Source organism: Podarcis liolepis, assembly GCF_965112155.1.
Source record: "Podarcis liolepis genome assembly, chromosome: 13".
In the NCBI taxonomy this organism is placed as follows: Eukaryota; Metazoa; Chordata; class Lepidosauria; order Squamata; family Lacertidae; genus Podarcis; species Podarcis liolepis.
In genome coordinates, this window is record NC_139573.1 from 19,568,556 (window position 1) to 19,588,418 (window position 19,863).

Here is a 19,863-nt window from a genome sequence, read left to right on the forward strand (position 1 = left end):
GTATGTTGTGTATCACTTTCATCTGGCTAATGCATGATGCGCTGGTTGTGTGCCACTGCATGTTGGTTGCACTTTAGATTATGTCCATTTCCTGTGACTTTCCATCATTTTTTAGTACTGCATCACTATCATATAGCATTATGCTGTAGTATGGATGTATTTGGGTGTTTCGTTGAACTCCTGCTGGTGCTCCTCTTGGACTGGCCTCAATATCACATCTGGGTTTGCGTTCAGGTCTGCTTGGGGGCTTCCCATAGACATCTCACTGGCCTCTGTGAGAACAGGATGCTGGACCAAATGGCCTGATCCTATAATGTTTGTGACAGCACTATATTATCCAGCATCTATATAATCTGGTTCAAAGGCCAGAACCTGTAGATGTTCTTTCCTTCATCACAGTCCTGAAAGGAAGGTTAGAGTAAGAGGGAATTGCTTGACCAAGGCCATGGAGGGAGTTCCATGACTGAGTGAGGATTTGGATCTGTGTCTCTAACATCAGGCATTCCAAACCCAAAGCGTCCACTTGTTGTGCGAGTGATTAAATGTGCAGGCATCTTAACTGGTCCTTTGAGAGAAACTGAGTCCTTCCCATACAGTGGTAGCAGGTACCTTTTGGGAATGAGAGCCCAAACAGAGCTAAATCCAATGACTAGCAGAGCCAACTAACTCTAGTTTTGCACCCATCCTCTTCCCTGCTGAGATCTACAGGGGCAATTCTGGGAGAAAAGGGGGAGGAACCTGCCAGCCTCTGAACAGGGGGTTGCCTGAGAACAGACTAAGGTTGGTGAGGCAATGTCTCCGTTGCCCTCATGAACCAGCCTCCACTGTCCCCCGTACATATTGCCCTAATGCCTTCACAACCTCCATGTGTATTCCCTGCCTCAGAACTCCATTTATTTAGCCACCCAGAAGTGTGGTTCACCAGATGTTGCTGAGCTGCAGTTCCAATAATCCAGTGATTATTGGCTATGATAGCTTGAGCTGATGAGAGTATCTGGGGTGAGGAGCACAGGTTAAGCACCCTTGCTCTACACAGTAGCTATTTACTCTGCAATGTAGAGTCACAAACAATCAGCAGTTCCTGCTGTGATTTATGTTTCTGGATTTTTCATTATGCAAGGTATGTGTCTATCTTGCTTATTTACTGATTCCACAAATGTCTAGTCTACCTGCATCACAACATGAGCTCAAGGTGGCACATTCAGTTTTCCCCTCCTCATTGAACAACAACCCTGCGGGGTAGGTTAGACTGAGAGGCAGTGACTTGCCAAGGTCACCCAGTGTGGTGTTTTTGCCTGTCATTGAACTCTGATAATGCCTCTTCCTTACCTGGCATGTGACCGCCCCCCCCCCCGCACCAAAGGTTGCCCAGAAGGGAATGAGGCCCTTGGAGTTAAAAGGGCATCTAAAGTAGGTGGGGCTTGTTGAAGAAAGTGTTGCATAATTATGGAGGAGCCACTTTTAGGAAGGTCCCGCTATGAGATCTTGCAAAGTGGGCAGGTTTCTTGGTGGAGGGCCTTCTCCAAATATTTGGTGGGTCTTGATGGATGGGAAGACTCCCAATGGAGTCTGTGGGTTAACAAATAATAATCATATTTTGAATTGCACCCAGAAATGAAGAAGCAAGCAGTATTGCTGCACTGCAGAATAGTTCCTGGTTATGCACAGAAACCCCGTATGCCTATGGTTTGTACACACTTGTGAGGTCTACTGTGATGCCCTGTATGAATGTTATGTGGATCACAGGTTCCTGACTTCCACATGTTGTCTGATAATACCTGATAGAGCAGGGCATCTGGAGGGTGCTCAATCTGTAAACAGGAGTCCTGACAATTCAGGGATCCTGATGGCATGAAGAGATCCATCTTTGCATACAGTTGAACATGAGAGGGCTCTTTCAGACATGTAGAGGTCAAGGAGGAGCATGCGATTCACTCCCCTTCTATGTAGTCATGTAGTATCCAGAGCAGGGTTTGGCAGTCTATTGGATATGCAGGTTTTGCAATGGAACCTGTCATTGCAGTCCTCATTTCATTCCTCCCCGTGTGCATACAGTCTCCCTGGATTTGTCATCTGAAGGCTTCAGGACAGGGGATGAGATCAAGTGGACAGGAGCGGATGAGCTGTTACATATGCATAAGCGCATTCACCTGTGTCCATCTTTCTGTGCTACCATGTAAACTACACTCAAAACATTTTACAGAGGCTGGAATATGCAGTGATTCAGCAGAGTGCACCAGCCCTTGAATGTGAGCTTGTCCTTTCCAGGCTTGGCTTCACCAGCTCCCCTCCTCTGTGTGAGTCCAGGGGTCCCACAGGTGACAGTGGTCCACCCACCCACCCTGCTAGACTGAGCTTTTCACAAGCAAAAGGAAGACAGAGGGCTCTAAAGAGGGGAGGGATGAACTTGTGAAGGAATCAAGGGTAGATTGTATACGTATCTGCCATACCTTGCATTGTTTGGGACTTGCATCGCTGGCTGGGGCTGATGGAAGATGCAGTCCAATACCATCTGGGGCATTGGTTACCCTTCCATATCAATGTGCATTGTTAGCACGTCCACCATGATGGTGGAGGGAGTCAGGTGGAATCCACCTAGCAGCAGAATCTGTGGCTGGAGCTTCTCTCAGCACATGACCATCCTGCCTTCCCTGCTTTGGTCATGCTAGATTGTGACAAAGAGACAAAAGCCAGGAACTGGGTGATTAATCTGAGTGACCAATACAAGTCATCATCACAGTGTCCTGATTATAGTTGGTTATGTGTGTTGTTCTGTGGTGTTTTGATGTGTATTGTTGCACATAATGCATCCTTACATTGTGCCATGCAATAGGTATTACATTTGTACAGAGTATATGGTTGTATACCTGTGATAAATGTCATTGCCACGGGTTACTGCATCTCCCTTCTCTGTTGTGCTGCAGTGTGTGAGCTATTACACAACACTGTGTTAGTGTATCGGTGTACTATACGTTTTGTGCTGTTCGTTGCAGTAGCACTGCGAATTGTTAATTACTTAGGGATAGTGGTGTGTGGCATTTTTGTGTGTTTTATTGTCAGCTATGTATCACCATCTATCAGGCTGTGTTGTTCTACATAAATCCATGGGCCTTGGGGGCTATGCATGCCTTATGCTCACTGTTCATGGTGCCTGTTGCATATCCCTGTGCAGTGTGCACACGCAAACTGCATTGTTGTTGTGCGTGACTATCTGCCTGTTGTGTTTGCGTCACCGTGCACTGAAGTTGTGCACAGCCTTGCTGCCGCATTGCATAGCACCGGTGTCCCCTCGGCATAACTTAGAACTATCCAGGGTTGCACACAGCGCACACTGCTGCACAGTGTGGATTGCCCCTGTTCTTTTGGCATATGCTGCTGCTGATTGTGAGCTCCAGACACAGCCGGGAAGCTGCTGCCTCCCTTCTCCCCCTCCCTGCCCCGGTTGCCATGCCAATGCAGAATGCTGTATCTCTCTGTTCAGCAGATGCCAGTGCTCACAACTCCACCTCTCTCCCACCCAGAAGTCTAGGCTTGCAGGAGGAGTGGAAGGGGGGGGTGTGATTCTGAGATTGTTGTGAAGAACTCCCTGTCTTCTCTCCTCCTCGGCTTTATTTGAGCGAGGGTTCAGCCCCACAACCTGTTTTGAATGTCAGAGCTCATCAGTCTGGGAACGGCACATTTCCCTCTCTGACAACGCTGCGTCAAAGCAACAGGGGTTGATGGCAATGTGGATCACAAAACATGTCAATAGAGGACAAGTCAATTCATTCAGTCAAACCCCTGAATGCACCATCCGTCGCCCGTCAGTCTTGTGAAAGTTTGGCATTGTCTGCTGGGATAGCGGCCCTTGTAAGAAATAATAACTCATGACAACAAAAAGGAAATCTATGTACATAGGCACAGACTTGATCCTATTCTATTCTTATGGACTGAGCTCCTCAAATACAAATGATGAGTTGCCAGCATTGATGGGCTCTCCGGGGTTCCACCCTAGTGAGATTATTGTGATGCTAGCCTCTGAACAAGATAAAGCTACTGAATAGGGGAAGCCCAACGAATGCTCAACCAACCGCCAGAGTCATATTGCTGCCCCCTCCAACTTCATGCAAACAAATGAGGATGAATGTCCAATAAACAGGTTGCCTGGAAGCATCAAAAGTATACATACACTATAGCTATGAAGCTCCTCCAGATGGCCTATTTATTGAGCATCCATCCTAATTTGCTTGCACAAAGCATACCCAGTATGTCCTGTCTTCAATGAGCATTTGTTCTGATTTATTTGTGGGGAGGATAGTCAACAAGAGACATTCATTCTGATTTATTTGCACAGAGGTTGCATTCCTTCCGGTCCATCAATCATTAACCCACGCTTTTTAGCGCATTTCTCTGTCACTTTCCTAACTGCAAAATATTTGATTTTTTTAAAAGTGGATTTGTTATTCCAAAATCCACTTTATTTGGGCAAACCTAACTTTTTGGTAGGCAGCTGAATCCCTCCATCAAGATAGCGACAGTTTGGGGGTGACCATGCAGTGTGATGTTTACTCAGAAGGAGCTCCCACTTTGTTCTGCGAGGTTTTCTCTTAGATAAGTGTGCATAGGACTCCACTCTTATCTTGATTTATGTTATTTCCTCTTCCTCTAGGAAAAGCGTAAGAAATTCTCGGAATTGTAATTCCATGTGTTGATCTCAGCATCATCACCAAACTTCAATTCCTGAGTTTCTTGGAAATTAAAAGCCAATGTAAGTTTGTAGTGGAGATAAAACTGTTGTGAGGGTCCTTCTGCAAAATGTGAGCTATGAACCATTTTAATCCTTTTGACCCAATAGTGCCTCCATGATTCTGATCTCTTTCTTTTCTTGCATTTCTTCAACAGCTCTTCCTGTTCCGCAGGCAGACTTACACATCCAGTGAACCTCCACTTTTCTTGATTCTTCTTTGCATCCCTTTAATTTTGCTGTGGAACCTTTCCCAAGCTTCCATACCGGGAGCATTCTCCATCCTATTTCCTCAACTCTGCATCCACTGTATGCTTCCATTTCTCACTGAGCAATTACAGTCATCTATTTACATCGTAGGTCATAAAGGTAAAGGTAAAGGGACCCCTGACCATTAGGTCCAGTCGTGGCCGACTCTGGGGTTGCGGCGCTCATCTCGCTTTATTGGCCGAGGGAGCCGGTGTACAGCGGCTTAGTCATGTGGCCAGCATGACTAAGCCGCTTCTGGCGAACCAGAGCAGCGCACAGAAACGCCGTTTACCTTCCCGCCGGAGTGGTACCTATTTATCTACTTGCACTTTGATGTGCTTTCGAACTGCTAGGTTAGCAGTTCGAAAGCACATGCTCAGCTCCTGTAAATTTGCATAGCACCAAACAGGAAGGGGGTCGGCTGTTACATTAGAACATGTTTACCATGGTCTTGCTTCTCCAGCTTCTTGGCTGATAGTAGCTAAGTGGTAAAACACACAACAACAACTCCTCAGCACATGACTACAAACAACTGCCTTCTTTTGAAATTCATTGTTGGATGTGGCATGCCTCAGAACACCAGCTTCTGGGAATTGCAAGTGGGAATAATGCCCTGTTGCATTTATATCCTGCTTGTGGGCTTTCCACAGGCATCTGATTGGCCACTGTGAGCGCAGGATGCTGGACTTAGATGGGCCATTGGCCTGATCCATTAGGGTTCTTCTTATGTCCATCTCCCTGTTGAACTTCTGGCACATATTGAAGACAAACTTTTAAATTGAATTCTGATTTTATGGTTGTAACTCATTTTTAGTCTTATTGCATCGGGTCTCCTGTACACTGCTTAGAGACAACTGTGATTAACCAGTATACAAATTTTGTAAAACAAAAAAGGTATTAACTGCCTTTGCACCATGACAAGTTTTCCAGTCTTAAGTTCTGTTCTCTAAATTTCTGTGCCCCCCCCTTTCAGAGTCCTCATAAAAATTCATCAACTTCTCAGTGTGAATTGTCCTAATGTGCATCTTTCTGTATGCAATTTTGCCTGGTATACCCATTGTTTGCAAAGCGATTTCCCCTAACATCATGCATTTTTGTAGGTTGCTTTCACTAATACATGCGTTTATAAGCACATTTGTACCCTAGGCCATAGCCTATGCGCACGTTACTTCTATGGAGAGCTGTTTTGCAAAATTCAGAGGAGTGTGGATTTTGATGGGTGCTTAGTTTTGTTTCACGTATTGTTCAGAAATAGCAAATTAAGTAAGTTTGCCTTTAAGTGGTAACTGAATCTGATTTCTCCTGCATCCCTACCAGTAGCTCCCTTCAGTCACACACCTTCCACTAGTGGCCTTCCCGCAAACCCCAACCTTATCCCTTCTTTGTTCCGTGACTTCCCTTCCACCTGCACCCACTCAGTCTTCCTCCCCACCTCCAATCTCTCAGACAGGAGATTTATTCTTCTCTTCGCCCTCCTCCTCCTCTTCCCTTTCTTCCTCTAATTTCCTCCCCCACATCCTGTCGCCCTAATGTCTTCCCCCGTATCTGCTCTCCCACCCTCCCCACTTCTCTGTAGTTAATTCTGCCTAGATTCTATCTCTCCCTCCAGCAAAAAATATTGCTAACTAGACTCGTGCTCTTTTTCCCCTCAGTTCCTGTTTAATTGATCCCCCCTCCCATCCCAGCAGAGGTTCTCCTTCCTTGCTCCTCTGATCCATTTCCCCCACAGTCACTGCCAAAAATCTTCCCCCCTGCAGAACCCTGGATGCTTTTGATGCAACCATCCCCATCGTTCCCTCCTGCCCCCACTCCTTTTGGGCTCCCAGACTTCTCTCCCCCACCCCGTGTTCCTCCTATTCCTCTTGCCGCATTTTCCCCCCTTTTCTGCAGCCCCAGCTTGTTTTTCCTCCTTTCCCTTTTCTCCACGCCCCCCTCTGCATTTGATTTCCTCCTCCTATTAGCTGCAGTCGTTGTTCCCGCAATCTACCCACCTCCTCCTAGCCTTTTCTTTTCATCTCTTTCCCCTTCTCCAGAACTCTCCCCGCCGCCACTGATCCTGTACCCCAAAATCTCACACTCCTCCAAACACATTTGCTTTATTCAGCTGCCTGCGCCAGCTGCTCCTATATTTCCTCCTCCTATTATTTCTCTTCTGCTCTCTTCCCTCATCAAAGTGAATCCTCACTCTCCCTGATCTCTCCCTGCACATTCCACATTCATTGCATCCTTCCCGATTCCACAATCCCCCTCCATTCCCCCCTCCCGTCTTCTCTATGCGGCACAGTTTCTGCCAGTTCCTCCGTTGCCACGTGTGCATCCAAGGTACCATATTCCCAGCTCATTGCCATGGTGACCATTAACCCATTCCGTATTTGCCAGGAGGATGAGGGGGCTCTTATCGCTAGGCCTTCCCTTCCTTTCTCAGGTTAGTGTAGCCCATTAGCTCTCTTATATTGACATTGTTGGTTCCTGATGGAGACTAGGGAAATGGAGTCACAGGGAAATGCACCCATAAGGAATGGGGAAAGATCCAGAGTTCTCCTGCCTTCCAGCCTTGTCCTCTGGTCCATCTTCACTCAGGTGCCAGTGGGCTTCACGGCTGAGTGGAGATTTGAACTCTGGTCTCTAGTCTACTCTAACCACTACACTACACTGGCTCCTTGAACCTTCTTGCACTCTACTCCCTGGGGACACTGGAGATCGTAGAGCTGTAGAGTTGGAAGGGCCACCAGGGTCACCTAGTCCAACCCCCTGCAATGCTGGAACCTTTTGCCCAACATGAGGCTTGAACCCACAACCTTGAAATTAAAAGTCTCATGCTTTACCGACTGAGCTATCCCAGCTTGGATCCTGTCGCTCCATCACAATGCCCATCACTTTATTGTTCCTTTTTCTCAGACAGCCAGGGGGTCCTTCCACCTCAGCCCCAAAACGTGCAAAGTGATAATAATAAAGATAGTGCCTCTGAGCACACACAGAGTGATCCCCCTCTTACAGCTGGAAAGGAAGCTACGTTTTAATGAATCGAACTACTGGTCCATTTAGCTCAGAAGTGTCTATGCAAAGTGGCAGTGGCTCTCAAGGAATTCAGGCAGTCTCCCCCAGAGTCCCATCCCTGCCTGGTGAGGAAGGAATCATTGCAGCTCATAATATGAGTTTTATAGTAGCCTAATCTGTACTCTGATACCTATCAATCTATCTAGATCCTATCTCACAGGGAACTCTGTTTCTATGGTCATGAAGAAGAGATACTTTTGTTTGAAATAAAGTTTATTGAAGTTTTATTTACATTATATTACAGAGTAAATAATGGATTGTTTTTTTGGCCCAGTCCCTCCTCCATAGCAAGGAGGACTGGGGTCGGGACATTTTTATTAACCATAATAATAATAATAATAATAATAATAATAATAATAATAATAATTAATAACCATTAATAACAATTTTCTTGTAATTAATTATTTTTTCTTTTTTTAAAAAAAGGTTCCTTTGTTGGTTAATTAATCCCCTCCCCCTCCCCTTAGGTTCCCCTTCCCCCCCAACCCCATTCACCCCAAAATTCTAGGATGCAGCCTAAGAAAATAGAATCAGTGCCACCTCTCCAGACCAGCTGCACCAATTCTGCCTCCATGACCACAGGATCCACTTTTCTCACCGTGGCAGGCACTCTCCTCCCCGTGTTTCAAAAGTTGCATTCCATATTTAACCTTAGACGCTTATAGAGAATAAAATACTCAGCTGCTTCCAAGAGGTCTCTCTGTGTGTGCAAATTCAAGTCTTGTAAGCACCACCAGAATATTTCCACTTCCTCTGCCCAGGTGTGGCAGAGAGCTTTCACAAGAGGGAAAGAAAATGATTTAATTGGTATAAAAACTAATACTTTGCCTTTGAGTGTGCCACACATATCGATATACGTCTGTTTATTCCAAAACGCTTCTTCTAGCTTTAATGCTGCTGACAAAATGCCCCTGTTCCCATTCTCCTTAGTCTGTGTAAATGTACAAGATGGCTTTTAGCCCTTATATGACTTCTTCCATCCCAAGGGTTGTTTGTATCCATGCACGGGGGGAAGGAAGCAAGGCTTAGAGATGTTTTAATGCTTTCAGTGCCAAAATTCATCACGACACTATTAAATATGCCGCCCCTCGCCCCCTCTCCTGTGGGGCTCTTGCACTTCTAACCACTCCGCGGTGGGTGGAAGTTGAACAGGTGCAGCTTTTCACAGTGGTGGCGAAGGCTTCACCTGTTGAGTTTTTGTTTGTCCTCATGCACCTGTGAAAGCCGCAGGAGAAAGCTCTGGCCTCCCCAAAGATGGCAGATTACTTAAAACGGTAAAAGCAAAACGTTTTCCCTCACTTCTCTCAGCTCTTTCTGGTTTCTAGCATGACTGTTTGTTCAACAGAGAGCCCCAAATGCAGGGCTGCCAGATCTAGACTCAGAATCCCCTTGTACCTTCAAGGCTTGCATGGGAGAGAAATTCTTACCGGGTGTGGCTTTTTCTACTCTTAAAGGCACAGAAAGCCTCTCAGAGGCAGGCCCACCAACCTTACCTAAAGGGAATTTGCTACATTTTCTCTATGGTTTCCCTTCCTCCCCAAGAACAACCTCAGCTCGCAGGGAGGGGAACACAGACCAACTTAGATTGATGGAGAGGTGTAGAGGGCAAGTCTAGCCATTGATGACTGCAAGGGTTCGCGTGCCTGTGGGAATGAGCCATTCGATACCAGACAAGATTGATACACCTTTCCTATCATCTCAGAGCAATGTTTACCCCCCCCCCAATGGATTTGGTACACACATTCAATCAGGGTGGGGTGGGTGGGTGGTTGAGTCACCTGTCAAAAGAACTCAAGTGATGCCGCCTGATACATCGGTATCAGAAAGGTGACATATAAATCCTTTATAATAAATAAAGTGTGTGTTGTCTGAATGGTGATTTTGCAGTGAGGAGCGAACAACTTCACCGTAGGCGATCATCTCAGCCGTCCGTGTGAAATTCATGTGAAGTGGGACAGAGATTACCGAGAAGCTGACAGCTGCCTTAATTTTAGTGGACAAACTCCTGTGTCTTTAAGAGCTTCGTGACACTCAAGAAATGCATAGCTGAAGTTTCCCCCGCATTGCTGCATCTCTAGGGACAGGGTCTCCTGCTGGAGCGTTTTGCCTCTTGTACTGCAATGGATGAAGACACAGGTGGTTGCCCATGCAGAAAGCAGCAATAGTTGCTGGGGCCATGATTCCTAGTCCACTGGCACTTTCTTGATGTGTGAGAAGTCCACACACACCCTGCAATACTTTAAAAAACAAAACAAAACATGCCTTATGCTGTAATCCAATGCAGACATACCTGGGGGTATGCCCTCACTGAACATAGTGAGACTTCCTTCCGGGTAAACATACATTGGATTGTGCTTCAGTTTTCCTTGCTGTGATATGATCCTGCGTTCAAACTGCCCATGTATGGATTCTGTATGTTGTCATGGTTCTGCTTTAGACACTTAATAGTGGGTTTGCTTTTTGTGAATCGTCTTGTGATGTATGATTGGTAGCATTAAAAACAACAGCCACCATAACCCTTTAGAAAATTGAGCATCCTGAATGGGGGATATTTTATCAAATAATACTTTGGGAGGAGGTGTAGGGAACACTACTCCCTACTCCATAAATTCAAGTGTGTTACTTTTAAATAACATGCTTATAACTAGGGCTGCAATGCTGAATCAATCAATCAATCAATCAATCAATCAGGTAAACTCAATTAAAACATTTTGACTGACTAAAAAAAGCTGCCCCTGATTAACATCATGTAAAAACAAAGTTTGTATTAGGCTGTATCCAACTAGGTTCTAGTCAGAGTAAACCCACTGAACTTAATGGACCTACGTTAGTAATGCCCATTAATTTCAGTGGGTCATCTCTGAATATGACTAATTGGATGCAGCCCATTCCCCCACCCCCGCTTTATATGCACATTTATTCTGATTTGATTTATAGTACAGTTCTGTTAACCAAGTCTTGGGCTGATTAACTTTCTGTGTCCTTTTAAATGTGTTTGTGGGAGGGAGGGTTATCAGTCTGTCTTGTTTTTTTTTAATGTAATTTCTGTTCTCATTTTGTATTTTTATGTTGTGAACCACCCTGCCATCTTCTGATGAAGGGTGGAATAATAATAATAATAATAATAATAATGTTAGAAGTCTGCTCAGAAATAAGTCTAATTGAGTGCAATGGGCTTAAATTCTAAGCCTACTTACTAGGGAAGTAATTCCAACTGAACTTAGTGGGACTTACTTTTGAGGAAACATGCATAGGGTTGAGCAGCAAGAAGTTAAGTTGGTGAGTGTTGCATTCATTACATTTGTTTCTGAATTGTAAGAGCAGTGGTGGGAAACTGCAATGAGAAGACCAGGGTAACAACTTGATGGCGACGTCATAGAACCTCTGCACACATTTTGTGAAAACAAACCAAGAGGATGGTTCAATATCTGCTTTGTCTGATGGTGACCTATGTCAGGAAACCTGAGGGCCCATAAGCCATCCTGGGCCTACTTTGTTTTCCTGTCTACAACCTTGCTGCACCATTGGCTGGCTTGCTCCCATGCCTTGAGATCAACCTGATTTGCAAAAATGAGCAAATAATGCTTTTCAAAACCTGGAGACTGACACCATCACCTGCTGAAGTCTGTATATCAAACTGCTGTTAAAAGCACTACTACAGTGACCACGTGGAAAGTTGGCAACTTTGCTTGCAGTTGCCCCATGACCTCTGTAAATTCTTCACACCCCGTCTCTCTCTCTCTGCCTCCCATTTCAGGCAATTATTTATTTATTGCACAGCCCCACGGAGACTAGATGTCCAGTTGCAAAGGAAAAATGGCAGGTCCTATGTCAAGCAGATTTCCAAGGAGGTTTCCATGCCTATCAAATCTATTTGGAAAATGGAAAAAAGAGGAGACTGACACCCTACAACCGTTAGCTGCAAAGCTGTCCTCCTACAAGAAGCCATCATCACTGCACCTATGTTGCTGCTTGGCGATGGCTATTGCTGCTGACCTGACCGAACCTCTGAGCCACACACTCTGCTTTCCTCTCTTTATTTGCACTTTGGAATCAGAAGCCATCCTTTGTATTCTTTCCTTCCTGCATTCTGAGTTGCCATTTTTGTTAAATCTCTACATTTATGGACCCACCACCTCCCTGATCTGGTATTGCTATGGAAGCTTGGCTCACAACAGTCCAGTTATTAAAAAAAAACCTGAGGCCCTAGTAGGGAGGGACATGAGTGGCAGCAGTCCTGAAAGTTGCACCCATCTGCTTTCTGAGCAACTGCTTGCATTTCCAGAGCTTCCCTCCCACTGCAAATAAATAAGTAAATAAATACCAGTAAATAAATAAATAAATAAATAAATATCCCAACAACAACAGCAGCAGATGAAACACAGGTTCCCAAACTCAATATAGCTTGACAAGGGCAGCAATGATTGAGTGCATTGGACAACTGGAAATAATGGGGTGGGACTTATTATGGGATTAATGGAAGGTTGAGGAGTGAGTGCCTTCTCTTCCCTCCCCCTAATTTGCAAATTATAGATTTAGGGCTAAAATTGGTACAACCCAACTGCAGACTGGAAGCGGCCAAATGTTGTACCTATCTTCAAAAAGGGGGGGAAAGAAGACACAGGTAACTACCGACCCAGGTAACTTGACATCAGTACCAGGGAAGAAACAGTTGGTCTGTGAGCACTTAGAAAAAGATGCTGTCATTACTAAGACTCAGCATGGGTTTCTCAAAAACAGGTCATGCAAGATGAATCTCATTTCTTTCTTTTTTTGATGGAGTTACAAGTCTGGTAGATCAGGGGAATGCTGTGGATGTAGTTTAGCTTGATTTCAGTAAGGCTTTTGGCAAAGTCCCCCATGATATTCTTGCAGAGAAGCTGGTAAAATGTGGGCTGGACGAGGTAAGTACTAGGTGGATTTGTAGCTGGTTTACTAACAGAACCCAAAGAGTGCTTACTAATGGTTCCTGATCAACCTGGAAAAAGTGACAAGTGGAGTGCCAGAGGGTTCTGTCCCGGGCCTATTGTTGCTCAACCTCTTTATAAACAACTTGGGTGGAGGAATTGAGGGGAGGCTCATCAAATTTGCAGATGATACCAAACTGGAAGCAGTAGCCAATGCTGCAGAAGACAGAATCGGGATTCAAGGTGACCTTAGCAGATTGGAGAACTGGGCCAAAACTAACAAAATGAACTTCAGCAGGGACAAAGGCCAGGTTCTACACTTAGGCAGGAAAAACCAGCTGCACCAATATAAGATGGGGGACACCTGACTTGCCAGTAGTACATGTGAAATGAGCTTGGGGTCTTAGTGGACGACAAGCTTAACATGAGTCAGTAGTATAATACAGCAGCAAAAAAAAGTTAATGTTATTCTAGGCTGCAGCAACAGAACTATGGTGTCCTGATCAAGGGAAGTAATAGTTGTGCTCTGTTCTGACTTGGTCAGAACACACCTGGTGTCTTCCTTGGAGGTTTTTAAGCAGAATTATGGTGCTGGAGGAGACTCTTGAGAGTCCCATGGACTGCAAGAAGATCAAACCTATCCATTCTTAAGAAAATCAGCCCTGAGTGCTCACTGGAAGGACAGATAAGCTGAGGCTCCAATACTTTGGCCACCTCATGAGAAGAGAAGACTCCCTGGAAAAGACCCTGATGTTGGGAAAGATGGAGGGCACAAGGAGAAGGGGACGACAGAGGACGAGATGGTTGGATAGTGTTATTGAAGCTACCAGCATGAGTTTGACTAAACTGCGGGAGGCAGTGGAAGACAGGAGTGCCTGGCGTGCTCTGGTCCATGGGGTCATGAAGAGTCGGACATGACTAAACGATTAAACAACAACAACAACATCTGTCATGGATGCTTTAGTTGAGATTCCTGCATAACAACTAGTTGATCTAGATGACTCCAGGGGTTCTCTTCCAACTGTATGATTCTATGGTTCTATTAGGGTGGCCAGAGAAAGTGAGACCCTACACCCCAAATAGAGCTCCCTCTACCTCTACAGTGGCCCTTCCACCAAACAGGCACCTACCAAATGGGAAACAGAAGTGTAAGCTATCTGTCACTACAATGTTTCCTTAGCTCGATGAGGTCAAGTGGACCAGAAACATGTTATTTGTAAAGCATTAATTTGTAGGATTGCATACAGTGCTGTGATGTATCACTTCCTTCCACAGCCTTCTGGCTTGGAGACGACACCTCATCCCTAACTCTCCTTTGGCACAGAAACGACTCCCAGAAGTGAAGGGCTACTCACTGAAACAGGGGGCGATCTCTTGCAATAGGTGATGATTGTGGACCCCTGAAAGAATAGATGGGGTGGAGTGCAAATATGGTGATGCTGTAGATAGGCCACTTGACAAATGGCAGGAAAATCAGAAACCAGTGCTGGATTCTGATTTCCTAAGCAATGCATGAAGGTGAACTTAACTGCAGCTGGTGCTGACTCTGCAGTGGGAGGAGGAGGGGGGGGCGACATGCGGAAAAAGAGAATCAGAACTCTCTCTCTCTCTCTCTCTCTCTCTCTTTGTCTAAAGCTGATTCAGCAGTATCTTTCTTCTCATCCCTTTTCATAGCTATGGCACGAGAGCAGTCAAACAAGCATCTGCTCCTTGCCCTTCAAAAGTCCTTGCTGCCTTCTCTTCCCTCTGTGTAAGATGGGTCCATGTTGTGATTGCATTTATAGCATCCAAGGATATAATTCATCTTTTGCTCAAGGGAATTCTGACATAGTGGGTGCTAAAACTTGCTTCAGATTGGAAAGACTGGGGGGGGGGCAGTGCCATGAGGAAATCCATGCATTGGCATGAAACCTCTTCACAGGAAGCCATATTGCAATGTTGCCTGCAAACACAGTGAAACTTTTTCCCGTTGTGCCTCACATAATGCCCTTCCTTAAACCTTTGAATGCCCCAGGGGAAACGGGTGGGACTAGCCCAGTCTAACAAGAATGTCATTTCCTGCCCCACCTTTTCCCCCGCAAAGGACAGGAGCGGAAGTCCTCCCCCATCACTCAATTTACTACTGTGTGACAGGAAAAGAGGCTGGTGACAGGCAGAGAGAAAGAGAGGGAGAAAACACGAATTCTTCCTTAGCTCAAGTTAGATCTTTGGTCCATCTAGGTCAGTATACCAGTAGCCTCCAGCTTTTTCAAACTTAGGACCCATCTTTCAACCAAACATGGATTTGGGGAGGCCCAGTTTCTTCTTCTTCTTTTTTACCATATATTTGTATGGCAGTCGTGCCAAAGTTTCAACCCACTTTAGATCAGCTTGTGGGTCTGTAGTGGGTGCCCAACCCACCGCTTGAAGACCGATGCCCTGCATCAACTGGCAACAGGATTTCAGGCAGGAAGACTTCCAGTCCTACCAGGGACTGATACATGGGTGTAGCCAGCATTTTTTTTGGGGGGGGGGAGGACTTTGTTAGGGGGTGGGCAGAACTTTTGTTGGGGGGGGAAAGGACCAATGTGATTGGTCAGTTAAGTACTTCTATTGTTTTACTTGATGGGGGGCAGCTGCTCCCCCTGCCTCCCCTTGGCTACGCCCATAGACTGATACTGCGGTCTTCGGCCTGAAAAGTAGGCTCATTTACCGCACTGAGCAACAGCCTTTTCCTGTAGCTGAAGCGAAACTGGGGGCGGGGGGGGGGGGTAAAGCAGGATTAAATTTTACAGGGAGAGTGAAAATAGTTTGAGCTGAGCAGCCAGAAACACCACAAGATTTTCCCCTCAAGCCTTCTCTTTCTATTCAATCTTACATCCAGTAATATCCCTTTTTTCATTGACATTTTCCTCTTACAATTTTTCCACCACATGCATCCCCCCTTTTTTTATTTCCCTCCCCATTCCCATACTCCTTCCATTCAGGTTTCCCTCTCCAGCAGCTCCCTTCCCTCCCCCACTCCCACCATTTTTGTGTGTGTCCTGTCAGCATCCCTCTTCTACTCAAAATTAATCTCAGGCTCCTTTTTTCCCTGCACCATCTTCCCTCTTTGGTTGAACCACAGAGTATCCATATGCAGGAGCTGGAGTTGCAAAGGCGCAGTGGAGTATTATAGAGAGAGGAACTGGAAAGGAAAGAGACAGTTTCAAAATGAAAGGGGTGGGGTGGGGAATGCATGAAATGTTAAGAGGAATTAAATGAGATGGGTGGGGAAAAGGAAAAAGCAGAGGCAAGGAAGGAAAACCAGAGAATTATGCACACGGAGTCCTTAGGAAATGATTGTGTGTGTTTAGCAATCCAAAAATAATAATTCAGAAAGCCCAAGAAGGTGAAATGTTGTGAAAGGAAAAAAATTAAGAGGGGTACAGAAAGGGAGAAAAAACCTCACACACGAGTGAGTGAGGAAATGGGGGGAAAACTGTTACGCAAACGAAACAAAAATAAAAGTAAGACGAGAAGAAACTGATGCAGAAAATATAAGAGGTTAAGTCAAAACAAAGGAAAACCAAGAGTGAGAAATATAGGAAAGGAAAGGAAACAGAGGTTCAAACTTTACTCCTTAGTGTGGTAGATGATTGACAGCTGGATAATAAATTCTCTCTCCCTCTCTCTCTCTCTTTCTCTCTTTCTCTCTTCCTTTCCCCTTGAGTCTTTAGCCTCATAAACCCCAGGTGGCATCATCATGACATGCTTAAAAAAGAGTCTTCTGGAGTTCTTAAGAGTTTCCATTTGCACCACGATGACATGACCGTGGCCCCTTGCTGATGGACAACTGAATGATGGGGTGGGAATCTTTGAGGCATTGTTGGCTGGAAGACACAGTTATTTCCTCACCCCTCCACAATTGTGTTTTAGTTGTCTCATTTGTAGGGGCACCATTTTTTTTTAAAAAAAAATGTCTTTTCAGATCATACATTGGGTTCTCCTCTAAAACGCTGACAAAAATAAAGGTGGTGGAAGAGCTAGGAGGTGGAGCCAGGAAGAAAGCAAATGGTACGAGATCTTGGAAGAAAATTCAGATGTCAGACTATTTTCTTCAACAATAAGAACAGAAACGGGAGTGGGGGCGTGCACATTTCCTGACAGGAAAAGGCCTTATTTTAGCCAACCCCCAAATGGTGGTGCAGTACTTTGCTGTTGGGTTCCAAGGGGAAGTGCCTGAGAGAATAATGAAACCTACAGGATTGATGCCCAAGCTGGTCATTTGTGGGCATACAAAAATGATGATTAGTCATTTCCTGTAAGAACCTAGAAGGCAAGAATGAGGCACAGTGGGAGCAGGTTTGTGTGTGTGTGCTGGGGAGGGAAGAGGACATTTAGGGCACAGAAGAACGGCAAGGGAACAGTTTCATGCTATAATTTGGTTGACTGAGCTTGAGATATTGGTAGAAATAAACTGAATAGAGTATTCCTCTCAGGGCTAGTTGTTTTGAGACAGATAAACATAGCAGTATTTGTAGAGCTATGTCACAAACCGGCACGATGAAAAGGGGAATGGAAAATATAGCACTACATTTTACCTGGTCATTTTTGGTTGAACCAAGATGGCAGTCTAATGTATTTCCTGTCATCACCTAAGAGGCTGGGATGGAAGGATGGCTGTTGTCAGGTGGATAAGCCTGAATAATTAGGGCCTTTGAAGGATGGAGGTAAAAATGTCAAGGAGATGTCGTTTATAGTCAGGAAACTAGAGAATGATGACAATGGTAAAGCAATTACTTCTTGTCAAGCTAGTTTTGTTTTTCGTTGTTGTTTTGACAGAGGGAGATGTTGGCAATGAGCCCTCTCCTTTCAGGAATTGGATTGATGGGAGAAAATGGCTTCTGGGCATCTTCCTCTCACAAGATCTGAAAAATGCAGATGGTTTTGAACCTGCTTGCTGTCGAAACCTCTTCAGGGAGAAGGTTGAGGGGAACATGCTTCACGAGTCATTTCCCACTAAGGTTTCCAACCACCTGAGTGAAAGGAGAAGTATTCTGAGGCAGCAGAACTGAACTGGGAGATATAGCCTTAGTTTCTGCTGCTCTGTGGAGAATGAACAAGGTGTATGCGTGACTTGAGTTTTGAGGGGTGGGCTTTTCAAATTGGTAGTTTCCCAGGGAAGCAAGGAAATAAGGACAGTTTCCAAGAGGGCGGAAGGGGTGGTGAGGGGGGCACTGGCAATCTCAAAAGTTGGTTGAATAGTTCCCACGAGAGAGAGAGAGAGAGAGAGAGAGAGAGAGAGAGAGAGAGAGGGCATTTCTAGCAGAGTAGGTGGTAAAGAGTCTTTAGAGAGGGGAAGACAACCCACACTGGTAGGGGAGTCTCCTAGGCAGGTTGGGGTAGAACGATATAGTCTGCAAGCGAAATCTGGCTCCCTTGTCCAGCTCGTTCTCTGGTGCGTCTAGCAAGGTGAGGTGGATATGTGCATATGTTCAGGGTACTTGATGGCTGGTGGGTAGTTCTGAGTCATCTGGATGGAAACGTCGCTGGAGATGTCGGAGGGGCTACGTCCACGGTGCCACACTTCGGGGTGCAAGAACTGGCCGGAGTAGTCGGAGCAGTCGCTCAGGCGTGGCCGGTAGAAGGCTGGGTGAGGGCGGTACATTTCCTCCTCAGCGTAGCGCTTGGTGAAGAGGTAGACAGACATCACCCCTGCGCCCTGCAAAGAGCCATTACAGAGGGAAAGATCAAGAACAAGACATACCCCTTAGATGCAACCATATGGTCTCACAAGTTGTGGTGCCAGTATGTTGTGGTGTAGCAGTTACAGTGCTTGGCTAGGTATTGGGAGGCCAGGGCGCAAATCCTCGCAGGGAAGCCTGTTAGGTGGACTTGGGGCAACCACAGTCTCTCAGCCTAACCTACCACCACAAGGCTGTGAAGATAATTTGGGAAGAGGGAGAACCATGCAGGCCACCTTGACTTCCTTGGATGAAAAGTGGGGCACAGTGTAATAAACAAATAAATGTTTGTGTATGTGTTATGTCTGTAACTCATGTCACTTGTTGTAGCTCACCTGTGGCTCACTGCATCCAGTTTCATCCCACTCAAGGATGCCTTCAGCGCATGAGGAGTCATGCTCTGGAATGCGCACATGCACAAGTAACACTGAAGCTTGTGTAGACTTAAGGCCGTAAAGCATTCTGTTGGTCACTGTGATGATACTCAGCTTTTTGCAAGTGGGCATGATCATCCTAGCCCATAGATGTTTGACTCATGCCAAACATCCCAAGAACGTCCTTCATGATTTCTGTTCAACGTGTATTGAAGATCCTTCAACTCCCAACCCCTGTGTTCGGCATCAAATGGCCACCATTTTAATTTCCACAGTGCCTCAGAGATAGGGAGCAATATGGGAAATTAAAGTGGCAATTATCAGGCACCAATTGGGGGCCCCACTAGCCTAGAAGGGGAGCCACTAGAGGCACCATGCCAAAGCCTTTTTCAAGCCTGGAGGATGTGTGCTTGTGAAATCGGCACTGAAATATCCTGTCCCCCACCATACCAATTAAACTTTAAGAACTGCCTTATATCATCAGATCAAGTTTTCAACAGCTGCCAAGGAGATGCCACTAGGAAACTCACAAGCAGGTGAGGAGGGTGATATCTATCCCCTGTTGCTACTCCTCAGCAACTGGAACATAGAAATATGCTGCCTTCGTATAAGAGGGTTTCATTTATCTATCCTGGTTGGTTTTATTCACTGTTTTCTCTTTTATTCTATTTTCTCTTCACTTTTCCTCATCAATTTGCATTTAAGAAAGAAAGAAAGAAAGAAAGAAAGAAAGAAAGAAAGAAAGAAAGTCCTCATGAAAATTGATCCACATTTTAGTGTGGCTTTCTCCTAATTTACATGTTTTGGCAAAGCAATTTTTCTAATATAATGCTTTTTTGTGTTATTTG

The 19,863-nt window shown here is 45.4% G+C and overlaps 1 protein-coding gene and 1 long non-coding RNA gene across 3 annotated transcripts in view; one reads left to right on the plus strand and one right to left on the minus strand.

Moving 5' to 3' along the window:
• Positions 1–11,921, plus strand: part of LOC310691770 — a 73,811-nt gene extending 61,890 nt beyond the window's left edge. The window contains exons 4-5 of one of the 2 annotated variants that reach the window (XR_014518559.1): positions 4,649–4,747; positions 11,787–11,842. This is a non-coding gene — a long non-coding RNA (uncharacterized lncRNA). Of the gene's footprint in view, positions 1–4,648; positions 4,748–11,786 lie in introns of both variants that reach the window. The other variant, XR_014518560.1, reaches the window with a different exon arrangement.
• Positions 8,777–19,863, minus strand: part of CACNG7 (calcium voltage-gated channel auxiliary subunit gamma 7) — a 47,242-nt gene continuing 36,155 nt past the window's right edge. Inside the window, exon 7 of the mRNA XM_083471765.1 lies at positions 8,777–18,619. Within this exon, the coding sequence (XP_083327891.1) occupies positions 18,362–18,619 (258 nt within the window). The 3' untranslated portion in view covers positions 8,777–18,361. The remainder of the gene's footprint in view (positions 18,620–19,863) is intronic.